Consider the following 17,909-nt stretch of genomic DNA (forward strand, 5'->3'; position numbering starts at 1 on the left):
TCAATGGGTCCGTGTAAAACACGTACCGCACACGGATGTTGTTCGTGTGCAGTCCGTGTGCCGTGCAGGAGACAGCGCTACTGTAAGCGCTGTCCCCCCCCCAGCGTGTGGTGCTGAAGCCCCATTCATTTCTTCTCCCCAGCAGCGTTTGCTGGAAAGAAGGAATGAATAATCTTTTTTTTTTAATTTATTTTTGTTTTTTAAATAAAGTTGCCGGTAATCTCCCCCCTCCCACCTCCCATAGGGGTGGAGCCGCATATTCATTACTGTAATAAGCGGCACCACGTGACCGCTCATACCGGACAAGCAGCAACGCTGAAAGGATGTAAGCGCCGAGGGAGCTGGGTAAGTATTTTAATGCCAGCAGGGGGGCGCACAGGAGGTGGGAGGGGGCAGATTACCGGCAACTTTATTTTAAAAACAAAAATAAATAAAAAAAAAAATTATTCATTCCTTCTTTCCAGCGAACGCTGCTGGGAAGAAGGGATGAATACCGGCTTCAGCACCGCACGCAGGGGACAGCGCTTAACTGTAGCGCTGTCTCCTGCACGGTCCGTGTGGTCCTCAGTCGGCACACGGGCGGCACACGGCTGCCGCACGTGTGCCAATCTGATGTTCAACGTAAGCACACGGACACATGGACACGGATAATTCCGGTACCGATTTTTCCGGTACCGGAATTATCTGGACGTGTGAGACTGGCCTTAAAGAAAATTCAGAACTTTGTAAAAAAAAAAAATGGCTTGTATGACCATAATCTGAGCCACACATTTTTTTTTATTTTTCAGTCAGGAGAAAACTGGAAGACAATAGTGCAAAATAGGATCTTACCGAGATAGAGACTAGGAGAACGATAGGTGCCGGGATGAGCTCACTTGGCAGGGTTGTGTACCACAACACCAAAGAAAAATCAGTAGATCGACTGCTGCAGACCCAGAATACATACAAAGGAAAGGAAAAACATGGAGGATGGATCTTTCACTGCGCTGCCGAATACATCATATGATGAAAAAGGAGGCAATGTATTGGAAACTATGATTTTAACCCCTTCACCTCCTATGACATATAGGTGTATCATAGCTTGTATCTCTCTCTTTCATGCAGGCTCCGGGGCTGAGCCTGCCTCTTTCCAGGCAAATGACAGCTGATTTAATCTTTTCACACTTTCATACTTACCAATGCAATATCCAGTGGTCATTTTTAACTCATAAATTGCTATGCTGCTTTTTTCATCAGCTCCAAGAATTCCTTCCAATAAGATCTACAACAGAATTAAAAAAAACACTTTATGCCTAGAATGCTAGATGTCTTTTCCCAAAGATAAAAAGTGCAATACTGCTAACGTTATTTCATACTGGCATAGCTCTATAGGCACATCTTGGTGAACGCCATGGAGAAGTGCAGATGAAGGAGAGCAGCCGCGGGTAAATCAAATTCCTTAGGGTAAATTCACGTGACCGTATTTTATGTTATGCTGTTGGGCTGTTCAGATGACGGTCCGAATGCCCGCATGCAGTAGTTTCTTACGGATTTCGGATGAGGCTCGTCTACAAATGTGCAAAAAAAATTGAATCCCATACAGAGCAACCATATAGCATCCGATTTTAACAGATACATTGCGATTCTTTAACATCAAAATAAAAAGAATAAAAAATAAAAAAATATATATAAAAATAAAAACATTACTCTCTGTATTTGGTTTTATAAAGTATATTTACTGCTAATGTACAAAAACCAATGCCACAAGGATGACAATGCAAAGGGAAAATAGTCTGTTCTTTCTGAATGAAAATCTGACACATTTTTTAATACGGTTGTGTGAATTGTTCCTTACTGTTACTGTCTTGAAGCTCTAGGCACAATATTTTAATGATATACTAAAGTGAAATTTAAGTGAACTATTAAGCCTATACACAAATGTTTGTATATAGTTTATTTAATTGTATCTAATGTACGCATTTCTCTCAATAAATGTAAAGTTATGAAAATCTATAGTAATTGTTTACCTTGTACTTTTTTGTTGAGTTTCTTAAGTCCATACTTGCTATCAGCCAGCCATCTGACTGTTCCTGGCTTGACCATAGAAGGTTATCAAAGCTCTCTCCTTCAGGCCTGACAAAAACATTTAACATACTGGGATTAGGGGAGAACTTTAGTCCAGTAATTTGATAAACCAGTCGAAGACAGCTCCATTCATCAGGCTGGAGATCAGGACTAAGAAGAACAGCCGTCTGTCCTTGAATTCCACGAGTTGTATCCAATGAAACATAGTGACCTGAAAATTGAAGAAACACAACTCACTTTTTGAGATCATGATATGATGAGGATACTTTCTATACTATACATCATTTAGTATGTATTTTTAGAGCTGAAAAGGACAAACTTGTGAGATTAATTTTGTCGATTCTCCAAGGTTGGGGTGACAAAGGCTAAAAGGAACCAAACACGCCTATTCAAACTCAACCCAACTCGCTCATTTAATTCAATGGGTCTGCAAAAAAGAGGACAGCATATGGATACCGTGTCCTTTTATCACTGACTGGTTGATAGGAGACACTATGGAAACGACCATCTGTTATAGTTTCTCGAGCAAGAATAACAGAAAGCTGACAAGGACCAAAAAAGATGAATCATGGACCACAAATGGATCCAGTACACTAGATGAAAAACATTCCTGTGTATGAGAAAAGGCGACCTATGAATCCAGCTGAAAAATGTTAACATGTTAAAGACTTTGTACCTTTTTTGGGGCCATTTTTGAGAGGAAATACAGCCTGTGACAAATATGAGACATTTACAATGTTACTTCTAAAAATTTTTCCAATTTTTCACCAATTAAAGCTAAACTATAACTCTGTAATATAGCATAGACAGCCCTAGATATTGAAATAATGTAAAGAAAAAACACACCATAAAATGTGCATCAAAAAAATATTCAGTAGGCACAAGTGGTCAGGTCACACAATTTCCACTGTTACGTTTTGCTATCAATGTTACCAACCAGTCAAAAAGCAGATGTAAGTGGAATGTAACAGACGCATTTAAAGCATTATATAGCAATGGTTACCATGTGAATCTATGATCTGTTGAAAAAACTAAACCAAAGCTGCTTACAAAGATACATGTAGACTTACAATTGAAACTCTAGGCTGGTCATTTTATCTTGCACTCTTTCATTATTTCTATTTTAGAGAAGACTAAACACATCCTGGCACAAATTCAGTATTATACCTATAATTGAATAAAAGTATCCGGAAGTAAAACCACTTACATGATAATTACAGCTAAAAAGAGTTTTTCTCCATTAGATGTCACATGCATTTTATTTATTTATTTATTTATTTTTCCTTTAAAATTTTAGAAACAACAACAGAAAATGTCTGGAAACATCTATATATTTTTTTAATTTCCTCTGACTTTTCAGAAAAATAACAAAAATATCTTTGTTCACCTACTGACTCCCGACTCCGACACAACAGCACTGGCTCACTGCTGAGCATGTACATAAAGTGCAGCACAGGTTCATTTCAACTGAAAGCCAAGATCCTTAGATCAGGAATAGAACAGACATTTATAGAACATTTCATAACTTTTACAAATTATGAAAACATTTACAGCACATCCTGCATTGAACTACTGAACACAATTTATTATATATTTTAGGAGTCAGAGTCTATCCATTTTATACCGACTCTGGCTCCACCAAAATGGACACAGACTCTGACTCCACAACTGCAATTCCAACTCCACAGACCTGGTCAAGACTTCACCAGTGCAGTGTCACGCACAGTGCGGGAAGACTAAAGGTACCGTCACGATATCGTTAACGATATTGTTGCTTTTTGTGACATAGCAACGATATCGTTAAGGAAATCGCTATGTGTGACAGCGACCAATGATCAGGCCCCTGCTGGGAGATCGTCGGTCGCTGAGGAAAGTCCAGAACTTTATTTCGTCGCTGGATCTCCCGCTGACATCGCTGGATCGGCGTGTGACGCAGATCCAGCGATGTCTTCACTGGTAACCAGGGTAAACATCGGGTTACTAAGCGCAGGGCCGCGCTTAGTAACCCGATGTTTACCCTGGTTACCAGCGTAAACGTTAAAAAAACAAACACTACATACTTACCTTCAGCTGTCTGTCCCCGGCGCTGTGCTTCTCTGCACTCCTCCTGCATCCTGTGTCAGCGCCGGCCAGCCGGAAAGCAGAGCGGTGACGTCACCACTCTGCTTTCCGGCTGACCAGCGCTGACAGTGCAGAGGAAAGCAGAGCGCCGGAGGACAGACACGGAATGTAAGTATGTAGTGTTTGTTTTTTTAACGTTTATCCTGGTAACCATGGTAAACATCAGGTTACTAAGCGCGGCCCTGCGCTTAGTAACCCGATGTTTACCCTGGTTACAGGGGACCCCGGGATCGTTGGTCGCTAGAGAGCTGTCTGTGTGACAGCTCTCCAGCGACCAAACAGCGACGCTGCAGCGATCGACATCGTTGACGGTATCGCTGCAGCGTCGCTGAGTGTGAAGGTACCTTAAAACCAACACAAAGGGATGAGGGGAAGGAAGCCCAGTCACTAGGGAAAGGATGAGTTGAGACCCCCTAGGCAGATCTGATAACACCCTACCTGCCCTACCATCCCTAAATTGGTTCCTCACCAATCGCCAAGCAGAAAACCTAAGCCATGTATCTCCCTAGAGCTAGGCCCTGGATACGGAGGGGGAGAGGATGAGCACTGGTAAACCCCCACTGTAAACTAAAGACAAAAGGGTAGACAAACAAGGGGAATGAACTTAGCATGAGCAGACTCAGAGAGGTAACACCAAACGTCCTCAAACAGCTCCAGAGAGGAAGTTAGCCAACTGCTATAGCTCCAAGCCTTCACAAGGGAAAAATGTGAATATCACCGGCGACTCTCTGCAGCAGACTGGGGATTTATAAACCCCCAGGTCCAGGTGTGTCAACTAGAGTGGGAGGGAGGTTGCCACTGGGACCAAGAGTCAGAAGGATTAAGGAGGTGTCTGTAATGCCGAATGCAGAAACCTTCTGCAGCCAGATGCAGAGCGACACACCCGTGACATGCAGCCTCTCAAAGACCAAGGCATCAGCAAAAAGGCAAAGCTGGACCTTATGTGGAATGAGTAAAGCTTATTTTATGATTATTTTTACAGTGGGCACGCCAGAGGAACAAAACATGTAACAATGTTTCTGATAATATAGGTACAGAATAAGTAGAATGATTAACAAAGTTACAGTATAAAGCACATTATCAAAATAGTTTGTTTCTAGTAATTTCATCTGGGAAAACAAAATAAAATAGGCTAAATTAATACAAAAGCTCTACGGTATGAGGAGGTGGATAATGGGTTCCTAGTGTCAGCACATACATTATGAGCCAGTTGCCATCTTGAAGAGATAGTGTGGCTTGTATGCATGTATAAATGTAGCAGGTTGTCCCCACAGATCACAGTCCACATATTGTTTACTAATATGAAATGTGACTACCTATGCGACCTACGTGCACTGTTGTCAACAAGCATCTGACCATATATATTTTATATGGGTGTAAACAATACATTTACTTACATGTACAGTGGGGCAAAAAAGTATTTAGTCAGTCAGCAATAGTGCAAGTTCCACCACTTAAAAAGATGAGAGGCGTCTGTAATTTACATCATAGGTAGACCTCAACTATGGGAGACAAACTGAGAAAAAAAATTCCAGAAAATCACATTGTCTGTTTTTTTAACATTTTATTTGCATATTATGGTGGAAAATAAGTATTTGGTCAGAAACAAACAATCAAGATTTCTGGCTCTCACAGACCTGTAACTTCTTCTTTAAGAGTCTCCTCTTTCCTCCACTCATTACCTGTAGTAATGGCACCTGTTTAAACTTGTTATCAGTATAAAAAGACACCTGTGCACACCCTCAAACAGTCTGACTCCAAACTCCACTATGGTGAAGACCAAAGAGCTGTCAAAGGACACCAGAAACAAAATTGTAGCCCTGCACCAGGCTGGGAAGACTGAATCTGCAATAGCCAACCAGCTTGGAGTGAAGAAATCAACAGTGGGAGCAATAATTATAAAATGGAAGACATACAAGACCACTGATAATCTCCCTCGATCTGGGGCTCCACGCAAAATCCCACCCCGTGGGGTCAGAATGATCACAAGAACGGTGAGCAAAAATCCCAGAACCACGCGGGGGGACCTAGTGAATGAACTGCAGAGAGCTGGGACCAATGTAACAAGGCCTACCATAAGTAACACACTACGCCACCATGGACTCAGATCCTGCAGTGCCAAACGTGTCCCACTGCTTAAGCCAGTACATGTCCGGGCCCGTCTGAAGTTTGCTAGAGAGCATTTGGATGATCCAGTGGAGTTTTGGGAGAATGTCCTATGGTCTGATGAAACCAAACTGGAACTGTTTGGTAGAAACACAACTTGTCGTGTTTGGAGGAAAAAGAATACTGAGTTGCATCCATCAAACACCATACCTACTGTAAAGCATGGTGGTGGAAACATCATGCTTTGGGGCTGTTTCTCTGCAAAGGGGCCAGGACGACTGATCCGGGTACATAACAGAATGAATGGGGCCATGTATCGTGAGATTTTGAGTGCAAACCTCCTTCCATCAGCAAGGGCATTGAAGATGAAACGTGGCTGGGTCTTTCAACATGACAATGATCCAAAGCACACCGCCAGGGCAACGAAGGAGTGGCTTCGTAAGAAACATTTCAAGGTCCTGGAGTGGCCTAGCCAGTCTCCAGATCTCAACCTTTGGAGGGAGTTGAAAGTCCGTGTTGCCAAGCGAAAAGCCAAAAACATCACTGCTCTAGAGGAGATCTGCATGGAGGAATGGGCCAACATACCAACAACAGTGTGTGGCAACCTTGTGAAGACTTACAGAAAACGTTTGACCTCTGTCATTGCCAACAAAGGATATATTACAAAGTATTGAGATGAAATTTTGTTTCTGACCAAATACTTATTTTCCACCATAATATGCAAATAAAATGTTAAAAAAACAGACAATGTGATTTTCTGGAATTTTTTTTCTCAGTTTGTCTCCCATAGTTGAGGTCTACCGATGATGTAAATTACAGACGCCTCTCATCTTTTTAAGTGGTGGAACTTGCACTATTGCTGACTGACTAAATACTTTTTTGCCCCACTGTATATAGACTATTCCTGAGTTATGCATAATTTGCATTAATACATTTGCATGCACTGTTATACTTGTAGAGATCATGATTTGGGGCTGCTGTCTTATCTACCAGCACTCTAATCTAGCCTGAATAACAAAAGGGTATTCCCAACATGGACATCAATGATAGATGTCAGTCTTACCTCTGGGACCTACATCTATGTGGAAAACCCGAAAATCACATGCCTAATGTGAGGATTCCTGGTTGCCACATTCAACTGCGTAGGATTGTGTAGACAGGTGGCCACACATGTGCATGTGCCATAAATATATATACTGCTTTAATGTTCAGTATTGTACAGATGTCCCATTTATTTAAAAAGAAGGTCCTAATATTTTTAAAGGTTTTCCTTAAAGGGGTTATCCAGTGAAAACAAGTTAACACTTTTCCATGGGTTAGAAGATAATGTCCTGAGTGGTGGGTGACCCACCGCTGGATATCGCAGAAGTAGATTGCAGAATTTTTATACCCAATGGGCAACTTTTATCGGTTACAAATTGGCACACCTGACCTCCGCTCTATTCATTCCCTACTGGGCTGGAAAAAAAAAAATTGAGAGCAGTGTTCGGAACTCCTATAGTGAATGAATTAAGTGCAGGCCGCACAAGCGCACTGCCACTCCATTCTAACAAAGAAAAAAAATCCCCGTTCTGTAGATTGGGGGTTAATACAAGCTGTTGGACCCCAATCAATGATCAAATTGTATAGGTGATACAACCCCTTTGAATAATGTATCCAGAATAATATCCTGAGCCCATCAAAATATATAATGGTGAGGCACTTTGAATACATTTACCATAAGAAGACTTTGTACAAGCATTGCCTCTCTTGGCCAAATTAGTACAATCAGGATCATATCATAAGCAGTTATAGCATTCATCTCTCTCCTCCTTAATAAAAACAGAATCTTAACACATTCCTACAGACCCCGTTATGGCCGAGGTGGTCAGTCAGACACAGTTCAGGTCTGTCATGTGTTATAGTGCAGACTTTACAAGAAACAAATGGTGATAGAGAGTCTTCAAACGTGTGACAAAATGAAGGAGAGAGGACTTTTTAAGGCACAAAGGAAAGGAACTGAAAAAAGTATTCTTCTGTTCCAATAAAAGTACATTAAATAATAAAAAGACAAAACTGTGCTACTTACAACAAATAATTGTAGACAAAATAGAGTTACAAATCTGTAAAGAGTAAAGTTTCAATGTTCCAATATTGTGCTTTAGTGCGATGACAAAAGGATGAGCAGTCAGCAGTTTGCACATGATGTGTTGTCAGCCAGCGCCAATTCCTATAGAAACTACATACATAGCAATAAGCAACGTGAGACTGCAAAAAGGTCATGTCCTGACTAGTGATGAGCGAATGTCCTCGGATAAGGTGTTATATGAGCATGCTCAGGTGCTAACTGAGTGACTTCGGTGTGCTCAAATAATATGTTCGAGTGCCCACGGCTGAATGTCTTCCGACTGGTCGCCAGCTGCAACACATGCAGGGTTGCCTAACAGGAAATCTCCGCATTTGTTGCGGCTGTCGTACAGCCGGGAGACATTCAGTCGTGGGGACTCAAACATATTATTTGAGCACGCCAAAGTCACTCGGTTAGCAGCTGAGCATGCTGATATAACACCTTATCCAAGCATCTAAACACATTTGCTCATCACTAGTTCTGGCACTAACATTAAAAAAAAAACCTTTGAGCATATAACACACTAAGGTTCTACACAAACTTTGCTATAGTTTTTAATTCTATCTTGCCCCTCTGATGCCATAAGCCGTTCTCACTGATTTAATGCAATTTCATTTTATTTTAAAATATTTTTAGATACATCTGTCCAAGCAACATTATATTTGTGCTGTGAAAAATCTTAAAGGCACTGTCTTCTACTAATATCCACAGGATAGGTGATCAATATCAGATCAGTGGCAGTCCAACACTTGACACCCTGACCAATCAGTTGTCATCTGTTCCTGCTCGGAACTCTGCATAGTGGCCATTCTCCAGAACTGCAGCTCAGCTCTTTTTCAGGGGCGCTGAGTTTTTTTTGTAGAAAAGTCATGCTAAGATATACATGCTTCTTTTAATAGAAGAACTATAAATAAACACACCAGATCCTGATCTGTAGAAATACGTCAAGGTCCCATCGCCCTTTAGAATCGCATCGTCAGCTATGATCTTCTTGGGAAAGTCAAAAGGGAATGTGCACATGTGTGTGGAACCCATGCATAAAGCCACAGAAAGATATTAAAAATCTCTGTATTTCAATGCAGCACCTTATTTGTTTAAGATGTGAGTTTTATCTCGTATTTTTCCATGTGTTTCACAAAATGTAACTCGCATTATGTAATAGAGGGCACTTTGTTGAGCAGATGTTTATGACACTAATGGCCTCTAAGGCCTAACACAGGAACGATTAATCTGAGAAAGCATTTTTCATGCATCATAAATATAAAATTTAAATACTTTATAGTATTGGGGGGGGTCTTCCCTTAAACACTTAATTTTAGATGCGTCTACAATATACACTGTGTACAGAATTATTAGGCAAGTTGTATTTTGATCACATGATACTTTTTATACATGTTGTCCTACTCCAAGCTGTTCAGGCTTTATAGCCAGCTACCAATTAAGTAAATCAGGTGATGAGCATCTCTGTAATGAGGAGGGGTGTTGTCTAATGACATCAAAACCCTATATAAGGTGTGCTTCATTATTAGGCAACTTCCTTTCCTTTGGCAAAATGGGTCAGAAGAGAGATTTGACGGGCTCTGAAAAGTCCAAAATTGTGAGATGTCTTGCAGAGGGATGCAGCAGTCTTTAAATTACCAAACTTTTGAAGCGTGATCACCGAACAATCAAGCGTTTCATGGCAAATAGCTAACAGGGTCACAAGAAGCGTGTTGGGCGAAAAAGGCGCAAAATAAATGCCCATGAATTGAGGAAAATCAAGCCTGAAGCTGCCAAGATGCCATTTGCCACCAGTTTTGCCGTATTTCAGAACTGCAACGTTACTGGAGTAACAAAAAGCACATGGTGTGCGATACTCAGGGACATGGCCGAGGTAAGGAAGGCTGAAAAAGGACCAACTTTGAACAAGAAACATAAGATAAAACATCAAGACTCGGCCAAGAAATATCTTAAGACTGACTTTTCAAAGGTTTTATGGACTGATGAAATGAGAGTGACTCTTAATGGGCCAGATGGATGGGCCAGAGGCTGGATCAGTAAAGGGCAGAGAGCTCCGACTCAGACGCCAGCAAGGTGGAGGTGGGGTACTGGTATGGGCTGGTATCATCAAAGATGAACTTGTGGGACCTTTTCGGGTTGAGGATGGAGTGAAGCTCAACTCCCACACCTACTGCCAGTTTCTGGAAGACAACTTCTTCAAGCAGCGGTACAGGAAAAAGTCGGTATCGTTCAAGAAAAATATGATTTTCATGCAAGACAGTGCTCCATCACATGCCACCAACTACTCCACAGCGTGGCTGGCCAGTAAAGGTCTCAAAGAAGAAAAAATAATGACATGGCCCCCTTCTTCCCCTGATCTGAACCCCATAGAGAACCTGTGGTCCCTCATAAAATGTGAGATCTACAGGGAGGGAAAACAGTACACCTCTCGGAACAGTGTCTGGGAGGCTGCGGTGGCTGCTGCACGCAATGTTGATCGTAAACAGATCAGGCAACTGACAGAATCTATGGATGGAAGGCTGTTGAGTGGCATCATAAAGAAAGGTGGCTATATCGGTCACTAATTTTTTGGGTTTTTATTTTTGCATGTCAGAAATGTTTATTTCTAAATTTTGTGCAGTTATATTGGTTTACCTGGTGAAAATAAACAAGTGAGATGGGAATATATTTGGTTTTTATTAAGTTGCCTAATAATTCTGCACAGTAATAGTTACCTGCACAAACAGATATCCTCCTAAGATAGCCAAATCTAAAAAAAACACTCCAACTTCCAAAAATATTAAGCTTTGATATTTATGAGTCTTTTGGATTGATTGAGAACATAGTTGTTGATCAATAATAAAAATAATCCTCTAAAATACACCTTGCCTAATAATTCTGCACACAGTGTAAATAATTTATACATCAGACCCTATGTAGGCGGCAGGCAAAGTATACACATTATGAGCACAGTTTTTCCAAAGAGCCAACCAATACTTTTATTTAACTGTCCACAAAGTTCTTCCAACTGTGTATACAACTTACCGTATATACAATCACTTAAAGAGTAACCGCTGTCTTAATTTTTATTTTATAAATCAATGGTGCACATGAAAATAAGAAACTTTGTAATAAGTCTTATCCAAGAAATCAGCATCTTTCTCCCCCTGGTGTGGAAACTTAAAAAATCTCAATTCATGGGTAAAATCTGCATTCAGTGAAGACAGAATTTCCCATTACTGAGATTGGTGTTAGTTACTACTAATAAGATTATATTCACAAAACCTACAAGAAGCAAAATGAGAAAAAAAACCTGCTGTAACTAAATAAGTAAAACGGAAAAGGGAATTTAAAAAACACAGGGTTTTTAGTAATACTGTTTTTAATCAAAAATAGCATAAAAGCCATCCCACTGGTGTGGCCTCTCTCCCTTGAGCTGGAAATTACATTTAAAAGCTTCCCCAGACTGGTATTCACAGGTCGGGACCTGGTCCTTTTGTCTGCCCTTATTCACAAGTCAACTCTGACACATGGTAAGGTTTTTATTATTAGACAGTGTAGGACCGTCCCGATCACTGTGATGTGGTGGGATGGCTTTTATGCTATTTTTGATCAAAAACAGTATTACTAAGAACCCTGTGTTATTTAAATGCACTATTACTTTTTACTTATTGTATTTAGTTACAGCAGGGTTTATGCTTATTTTGCTTCTTGTAGTTTTTTATGCTTTATGGCCAAAGTGAGCATGCGTTTATGTACTGCATGTGTACCAGGTTAAACCAAACTCAATTTTTGTTTTTTTTTAATAACATTCTATGTATAGGGGAGAGAGGGAGGCACGAGAAACACCCAACTTGAAGATATATTAAAATACAACTTTTATTTACTTTATTATAATTTCTGTTGAAGTGAAATGAACACATGCCACCACCAAAGTATCATATAGACACTTAAAGATACCGAGGGAGGTGCCTGTCCCTATAATAAACTGAGATTACCCTACCTGTCAGCGAAGGTTGGCACCCTAAATCCTGCGCATTGGCACCCCCGCCCATCGTCGGCTCACCCTACTGGCCCTAATTTGGAGCAGAGGAGAAGGCAAAATATAAAAAATAAATGGAAGTGTCAGAGTATTGAAGTACTGTATATATGTGGAGCTTATAGATTTATAAGGGTCAATGATTGACACAGGAGAATTCTCTATTTATGAAATATTACTTATCTATTCATCTCTGTATTTTTCAAAACTGCCTAGCAGCGGAGGTTGGCACCCTAGATGCAACGAGAATGGCGCCCCAGCTCATCAGCGGCTGTCCCTTCTATCCCTTGCTAGATATAGTTTTAAGGGAGAGGGTAACAGATAAACTGCTTAGCGTCCACAGCTACAAGGAAATGATCACTGCCACAAAAAGTCCGGCACTCATCCATACAGATGGAAAGAAAAGCCACAAATATGCCAGAATTGCCATATGTGATCTATGACGTTATGCCGCCAAGAGAGCAATATGAGCTACTCTGATCATCTAAAGTGCTTAGTGCCTTATTAACATCAAAAGTATTTGAACCTCCCACCAGAATTTGATGTCGCCTATAATACACATTCATATGATAGTTCAAAGAAAGGGGGTTCGGAACGATCAGCAGAGCCTTAATGATCAAACTGTGACATCACATAAAGAAATCAAATCTACCATAGGGGATTGACCTTGGATGTCCAGCATCATATGGACCTTATGACATTCATCTTTATATCATCTGTCAGCTAAGTCTTTATCAATTACACTATCATTTCACTCCTGATGAACCTCAAAAGAGGGGAAACGCGCCGAGTGTAAGAATGTAAAGATGTTTTTGTCTTTCAAATGTGATTATGACACAGATTGGTAATTTTGGCAGCTTCACAGAGCTAGCAGGTGGTTGTAACTAGAAGGAATATTTCCTATTGTCTGTATATAGAGAGGAAGGAAGGGGGAAGGCACAGGATATTTGAAATGCTACAGCTTGAGTCACACCCATTCACAAACAGCAACCTTTGAATGAGCCAATCCGGGAATCCTGGAAATATGAGCCTATGATCAGGGCTATAGAAAGCTGGGTGTCACGAAGGGGTTCACATGTGAAGACAGCCTGGAAGGCTGATGTCCTCCGTCATCCTCTTCTTCCCTCAGGACAACAGACGACAACTGTAGATGGAAACGTTTAGCTAATTCTGTTTTTCCCCCTTTTTATTTTATAACTATTTTGCATATTTGTGTGTCATTTTAGTTTTACATTTTTATATATTTATTGAAAGCACTGTATATTTTTATAATAAAGCTTAAAATCTTTAATAAATGTGACCTTGTATGCTCTAAAAGAATCCAATTGCCCTTCAGTGAATGTGTGACCTTTTGATTGTTTTGCAGTAACATATTTTGGGGACTCCTCACCCCGTATGTTTGATGAGTGGTGGCAGCGTTAAGTAATCGAGGCATGCTGAATGTGTTGGGGTGTGATTTATACTCACTTTATAGCCTAAAACACAGGTTGAGAGCTGGATTGTGTGAGAGGAGATAAATTAACCCATGCATGCGCTTCCTGTCACGTGCTGAGAAGTGTGTATGTGGCACCACCCTTAACACCAGATTCCTTGATATAACCAAGAAGGTCCCTCTCAGATTTCAGCCTGACGAAGGGTATACTACCTGAAACTTTGCTAGTCTGCTATTCTTCACTATACCTCACTCAATATGACGTGCCTCATAAATATAACAAAAGATCTAAAACAGCTATTTGATGCATCTTCCGTGGCTACAAGTATTAGCTTTCTCTAAATGTCATTATTGATGGTAGAGACTAAGGGCCCAGGTACAGAACTAAATAAGTATATAACAGTGCTGATGAAATTCTTTATGAACCAGCAGTATCACAGCCAAATAGTCCTTCTTGTAAAGTTCTGTTGCGCTACTGTTCCAATTACTGTGTTGCCCAACTGAAATATCTTGTGTTATGCTCTTTTTGGGCTATAAATTAAAGCCAGCCTTGAAATAATTTACATGACCTACTTCTCAGTTTCCTACTTGTAGCTGGGGATTGTCATGATGGGACAACCCATTTAGATGTAAATTGCGTTTTGCATTGTTTTGCATAATTTTGCTACAACTATACTTATGTTTATGACGCTATTTGTACGAGAAAAAGGAAAATCTTTCAAAAATAAACAGTTTAAAAAAAAAAAAGTAAATTGCATGTTCATGAGCTCTGTTGGGTCCACCAAGATCAGTATGGGTGATTGCCATTATCTATATTTCAGCATGTTTACCTAAATCACCATGACTCCACCAAGACCAGTGTGCCCCCTCATCTACCATGTCTGCATGATGTGACACTAGTCCAGTTGCCCACATACATATTGAAATGCAAAACTAAAACTAGGTTTTGACAGGCATAGTCATTCTTGTTAACAAATGAAATGTAAGACTAAGTTCACATTTTTAGTGTTCTGTGCTGAGAACTTGTGTAGGGGTATTCGACTAGTCATCTAACGCTCTGAAAAATGGTATTCAGACAGAACCCCCTATATAATGGGGTAGACAGCATCACATTGGACTTCACTTGGCCTCCATTCTGTTTCAGTGGATTCCATCTTTTTAGTCAGACACAAAAGCATAGTGTTCCACGCTTTTGTGTCCACCTAAAAAGATGGACTCCACCAGAACAGAGGCCAAATGGAGTCCAAAGTGACTCTGTCTGCCCCATAATAGTAAAGAATCTGCAGGGAATTCTGTCTAAATTCGGTTTTTCTGGGATTTAGAAGAATACTTCTACACAAATGTGAACTGGGCCTTAACTGTACAGAAGGATAAGACTTCTATCGAAACATGCATAGTAAAATAAAAATAACAGTAATAAAAAAGGACGCAATAAAATCCCTATTGTTTAGAATCTCTAATTGTATTTAGTCTTAATATATTTTTGTGTCCCACATCTAATATGTGAGACATTTATATTAGGCCTGACTCTTGAGGTATACCGAAGGTTAGTATTTGTTAGCAATAAAGTTAATAGTTACATGTTGACATAAGACCGCCGGCTATTGCACGTCATTTTGTTAATGCAACGTATAAGAAATGAGTTGTAAATTATGTGTTGATATGTAAATCCTTCTGCAGAAGACAAGAACAAGCATGAAGCACAGTACTGAATTATATCTGAGTGGATCCCTACTCTCAGAATCCACAAATCTCAAGGTTTGCTTCAAATGGTCTCTTGTTCGACTCATTCTATAAGAATAAGGTTATTTGGAGTTCACAGAGGTATCCCAATGGAAAGGTCAGAAAGGACAAGTGCGCTTATACTGACAAGACAGCCAAGTACAAAGATGGGAACTGAAATACACAAAGGAAAATATTTTGTAAAAAGGCTCAGGGAACAAGTCCAGAAATGGCTTTGAAGATAAAACCGTGTGCTGAGATTCAGGGTGCATATAGATAAATCAAGAGGTTTTGCAAGGAAGGATGCAGGACAGACAGGCTTTGTATCTGAGCAACTATACAGCCATCTGACAGATGTGTGAAGTGGACTGTCTGTGGTAGGAATATAAAAATATATTTTATAAGAAAGGTTTGTGTGCATGTGGTGATTTACATACTGCAAGCAAATGAGGACCAGACCTGCTCGCAGGGAAAGAAGATAAAACCTGATCGAGACCTCGCTAGCTTCAACAGCGTGATACAGATCTCAAATACAATTATATAACTACTAGCAGTAGGACGGTCTTTTTAAATCCATATTTTATTTTTGGAGACCTACGGTACTTTCAAACACAATAAAAACATTATCATGCACTAGTAACATAAAGTTATGACACAGGCGCATGCAAAGGTTTGCTGCAATGGCTGTGACCACGTAGCTCTGGTCAGGGGCGGAAATCTACAGAAGAGGGCCAATGTGCAAGAACAGAATATGGGCCCTTCACAGTCCAGTAGCTCATTAAAATACACACTTCAACCTTTGGAGGTAGAAATGGGCTTATTACCAACCTTCACCCTAGGGTTGCACCAATGATATGTCCGCAGCTTAATAAACCCTGTCAGCTTCGAAATTCCCCCTAAATTAGTGATCAGGAATATATTAAAAACTGCTAATTATGAATTACAAATTTTTGCCCCATACCTGTGTCAAAACCACCAAACACATTGCAAAATGTGGCTGCAATGTCCAACCATATCCTCCATATGGCCTGAATTTGGCACCTTTAGGCTTCCATCTCTTTGGGACAATGAAAGATGGACTACGTGGGAAATATTTTCTTGTCCATGATGCTGTCGTTGTAGGTAAAAAAGTAGCTTCACAGATGAAAATCCAGCTCACCACCTGCAATTCCACACTTATGGAGCACGGATAGCACCTGGGCAGGGTGCAACATCTAATGAAGCGAGCAGAAAAATTCAGCTCGCAGATGAAGTCTAAAAAAGTGCATTTTATTTTCCAAGGTACATGAAGCAAAGAATAAAAATTGTGTGTTCACAAAAAAGAGAGAACATGCATCCCTGGACGCGTTTTGAGCGACATGCGCTCTTTTCTTGACTCAAAATGAGTCAAAGGATGCTTGTACTGTCTTTTGTGAACACACAATTTTAATCTTTGCTTCATGTACCTTGTAAAATAAAATTCACTTTTTTGTGAGCTAGATTTTTCTGCTTTCTTCATTAAAAAAGTAGCTCTCCTCCGCTAGTTAAAAAAATGAGCACGGCACGCAGGCTCTTCTTCAACGCTGGAGAAAATGCATAATTGATGTGGTGATTGTGCGGGAAAATAAAATGATGTCGCTCTTACTCTATTCAAATCTGTTTTATTTTGAATAGGGAGAATGGGGGGTGATTTGAATGTTTAGATATTCATTTAAAAAAAATATTTTTTTACCTTTTGCTTGCTTCAATAGTCACCATGGGAGACTATAAGCTGCGATCATCCAGTCGCTTGTGCTACACAGAGCAGGGTGTTGTGAATTCTGTTTTCGAACTCCCTCCTGTGGTCATGAATGGTACTTTGGCGAGTTCTGTCCATGGACTCCCTCTTGTGGCTGTGAGTGGAGCTGCTGCTTCTGAGGTTCCTTCCACAGGTGACGTAGTTTATTCGTTGGCTGGCTGTTCTATTTAACTCCACTCAGATCGTTACTCCATGCCAGCTGTCAATGTTCTTGTACTGGTTCAGTTTGCTCCTGGATCTTTCTGGTGACCTGTCTACTCCAGCAGAAGCTAAGTCCCTGCTAGTTATTTATTTGTTCATTGTTTCCTTGTCCAGTTGGCTATCATGATTTTGTCTTGCTAGCTGGAAGCTCTGGGATGCAGAGTGGCACCTCCGCACCGTGAGTCAGTGCGGAGGTCTTTTTGCACACTATGCGTGGTCATTTGTAGTTTTTTGTGCTGACCGCAAAGATTCCTTTCCTATCCTCAGTCTGTTTAGTAAGTCTGGCCTCCCTTTGCTGAAACCTGTTTCATTTCTGTGTTTGTGACTTCATCTTAACTCACAGTCAATATATGTGGGGGGC

At 40.4% G+C, this 17,909-nt stretch overlaps 1 protein-coding gene across 1 annotated transcript in view; it reads right to left on the bottom strand.

Annotated features, from left to right (window-relative positions):
• The window catches only part of MAMDC2 (MAM domain containing 2), a 173,428-nt gene that overhangs the window by 71,300 nt on the left and 84,219 nt on the right, over nucleotides 1–17,909 (bottom strand). The window contains exons 3-4 of the mRNA XM_069763557.1: nucleotides 2,007–2,275; nucleotides 1,177–1,261 (exon numbers count right to left, since the gene is read on the bottom strand). Of these exons, the coding sequence (XP_069619658.1) occupies nucleotides 1,177–1,261; nucleotides 2,007–2,275 (354 nt within the window). The remainder of the gene's footprint in view (nucleotides 1–1,176; nucleotides 1,262–2,006; nucleotides 2,276–17,909) is intronic.

This window comes from Ranitomeya imitator, chromosome 1 (assembly GCF_032444005.1).
Source record: "Ranitomeya imitator isolate aRanImi1 chromosome 1, aRanImi1.pri, whole genome shotgun sequence".
NCBI lineage: Eukaryota > Metazoa > Chordata > Amphibia > Anura > Dendrobatidae > Ranitomeya > Ranitomeya imitator.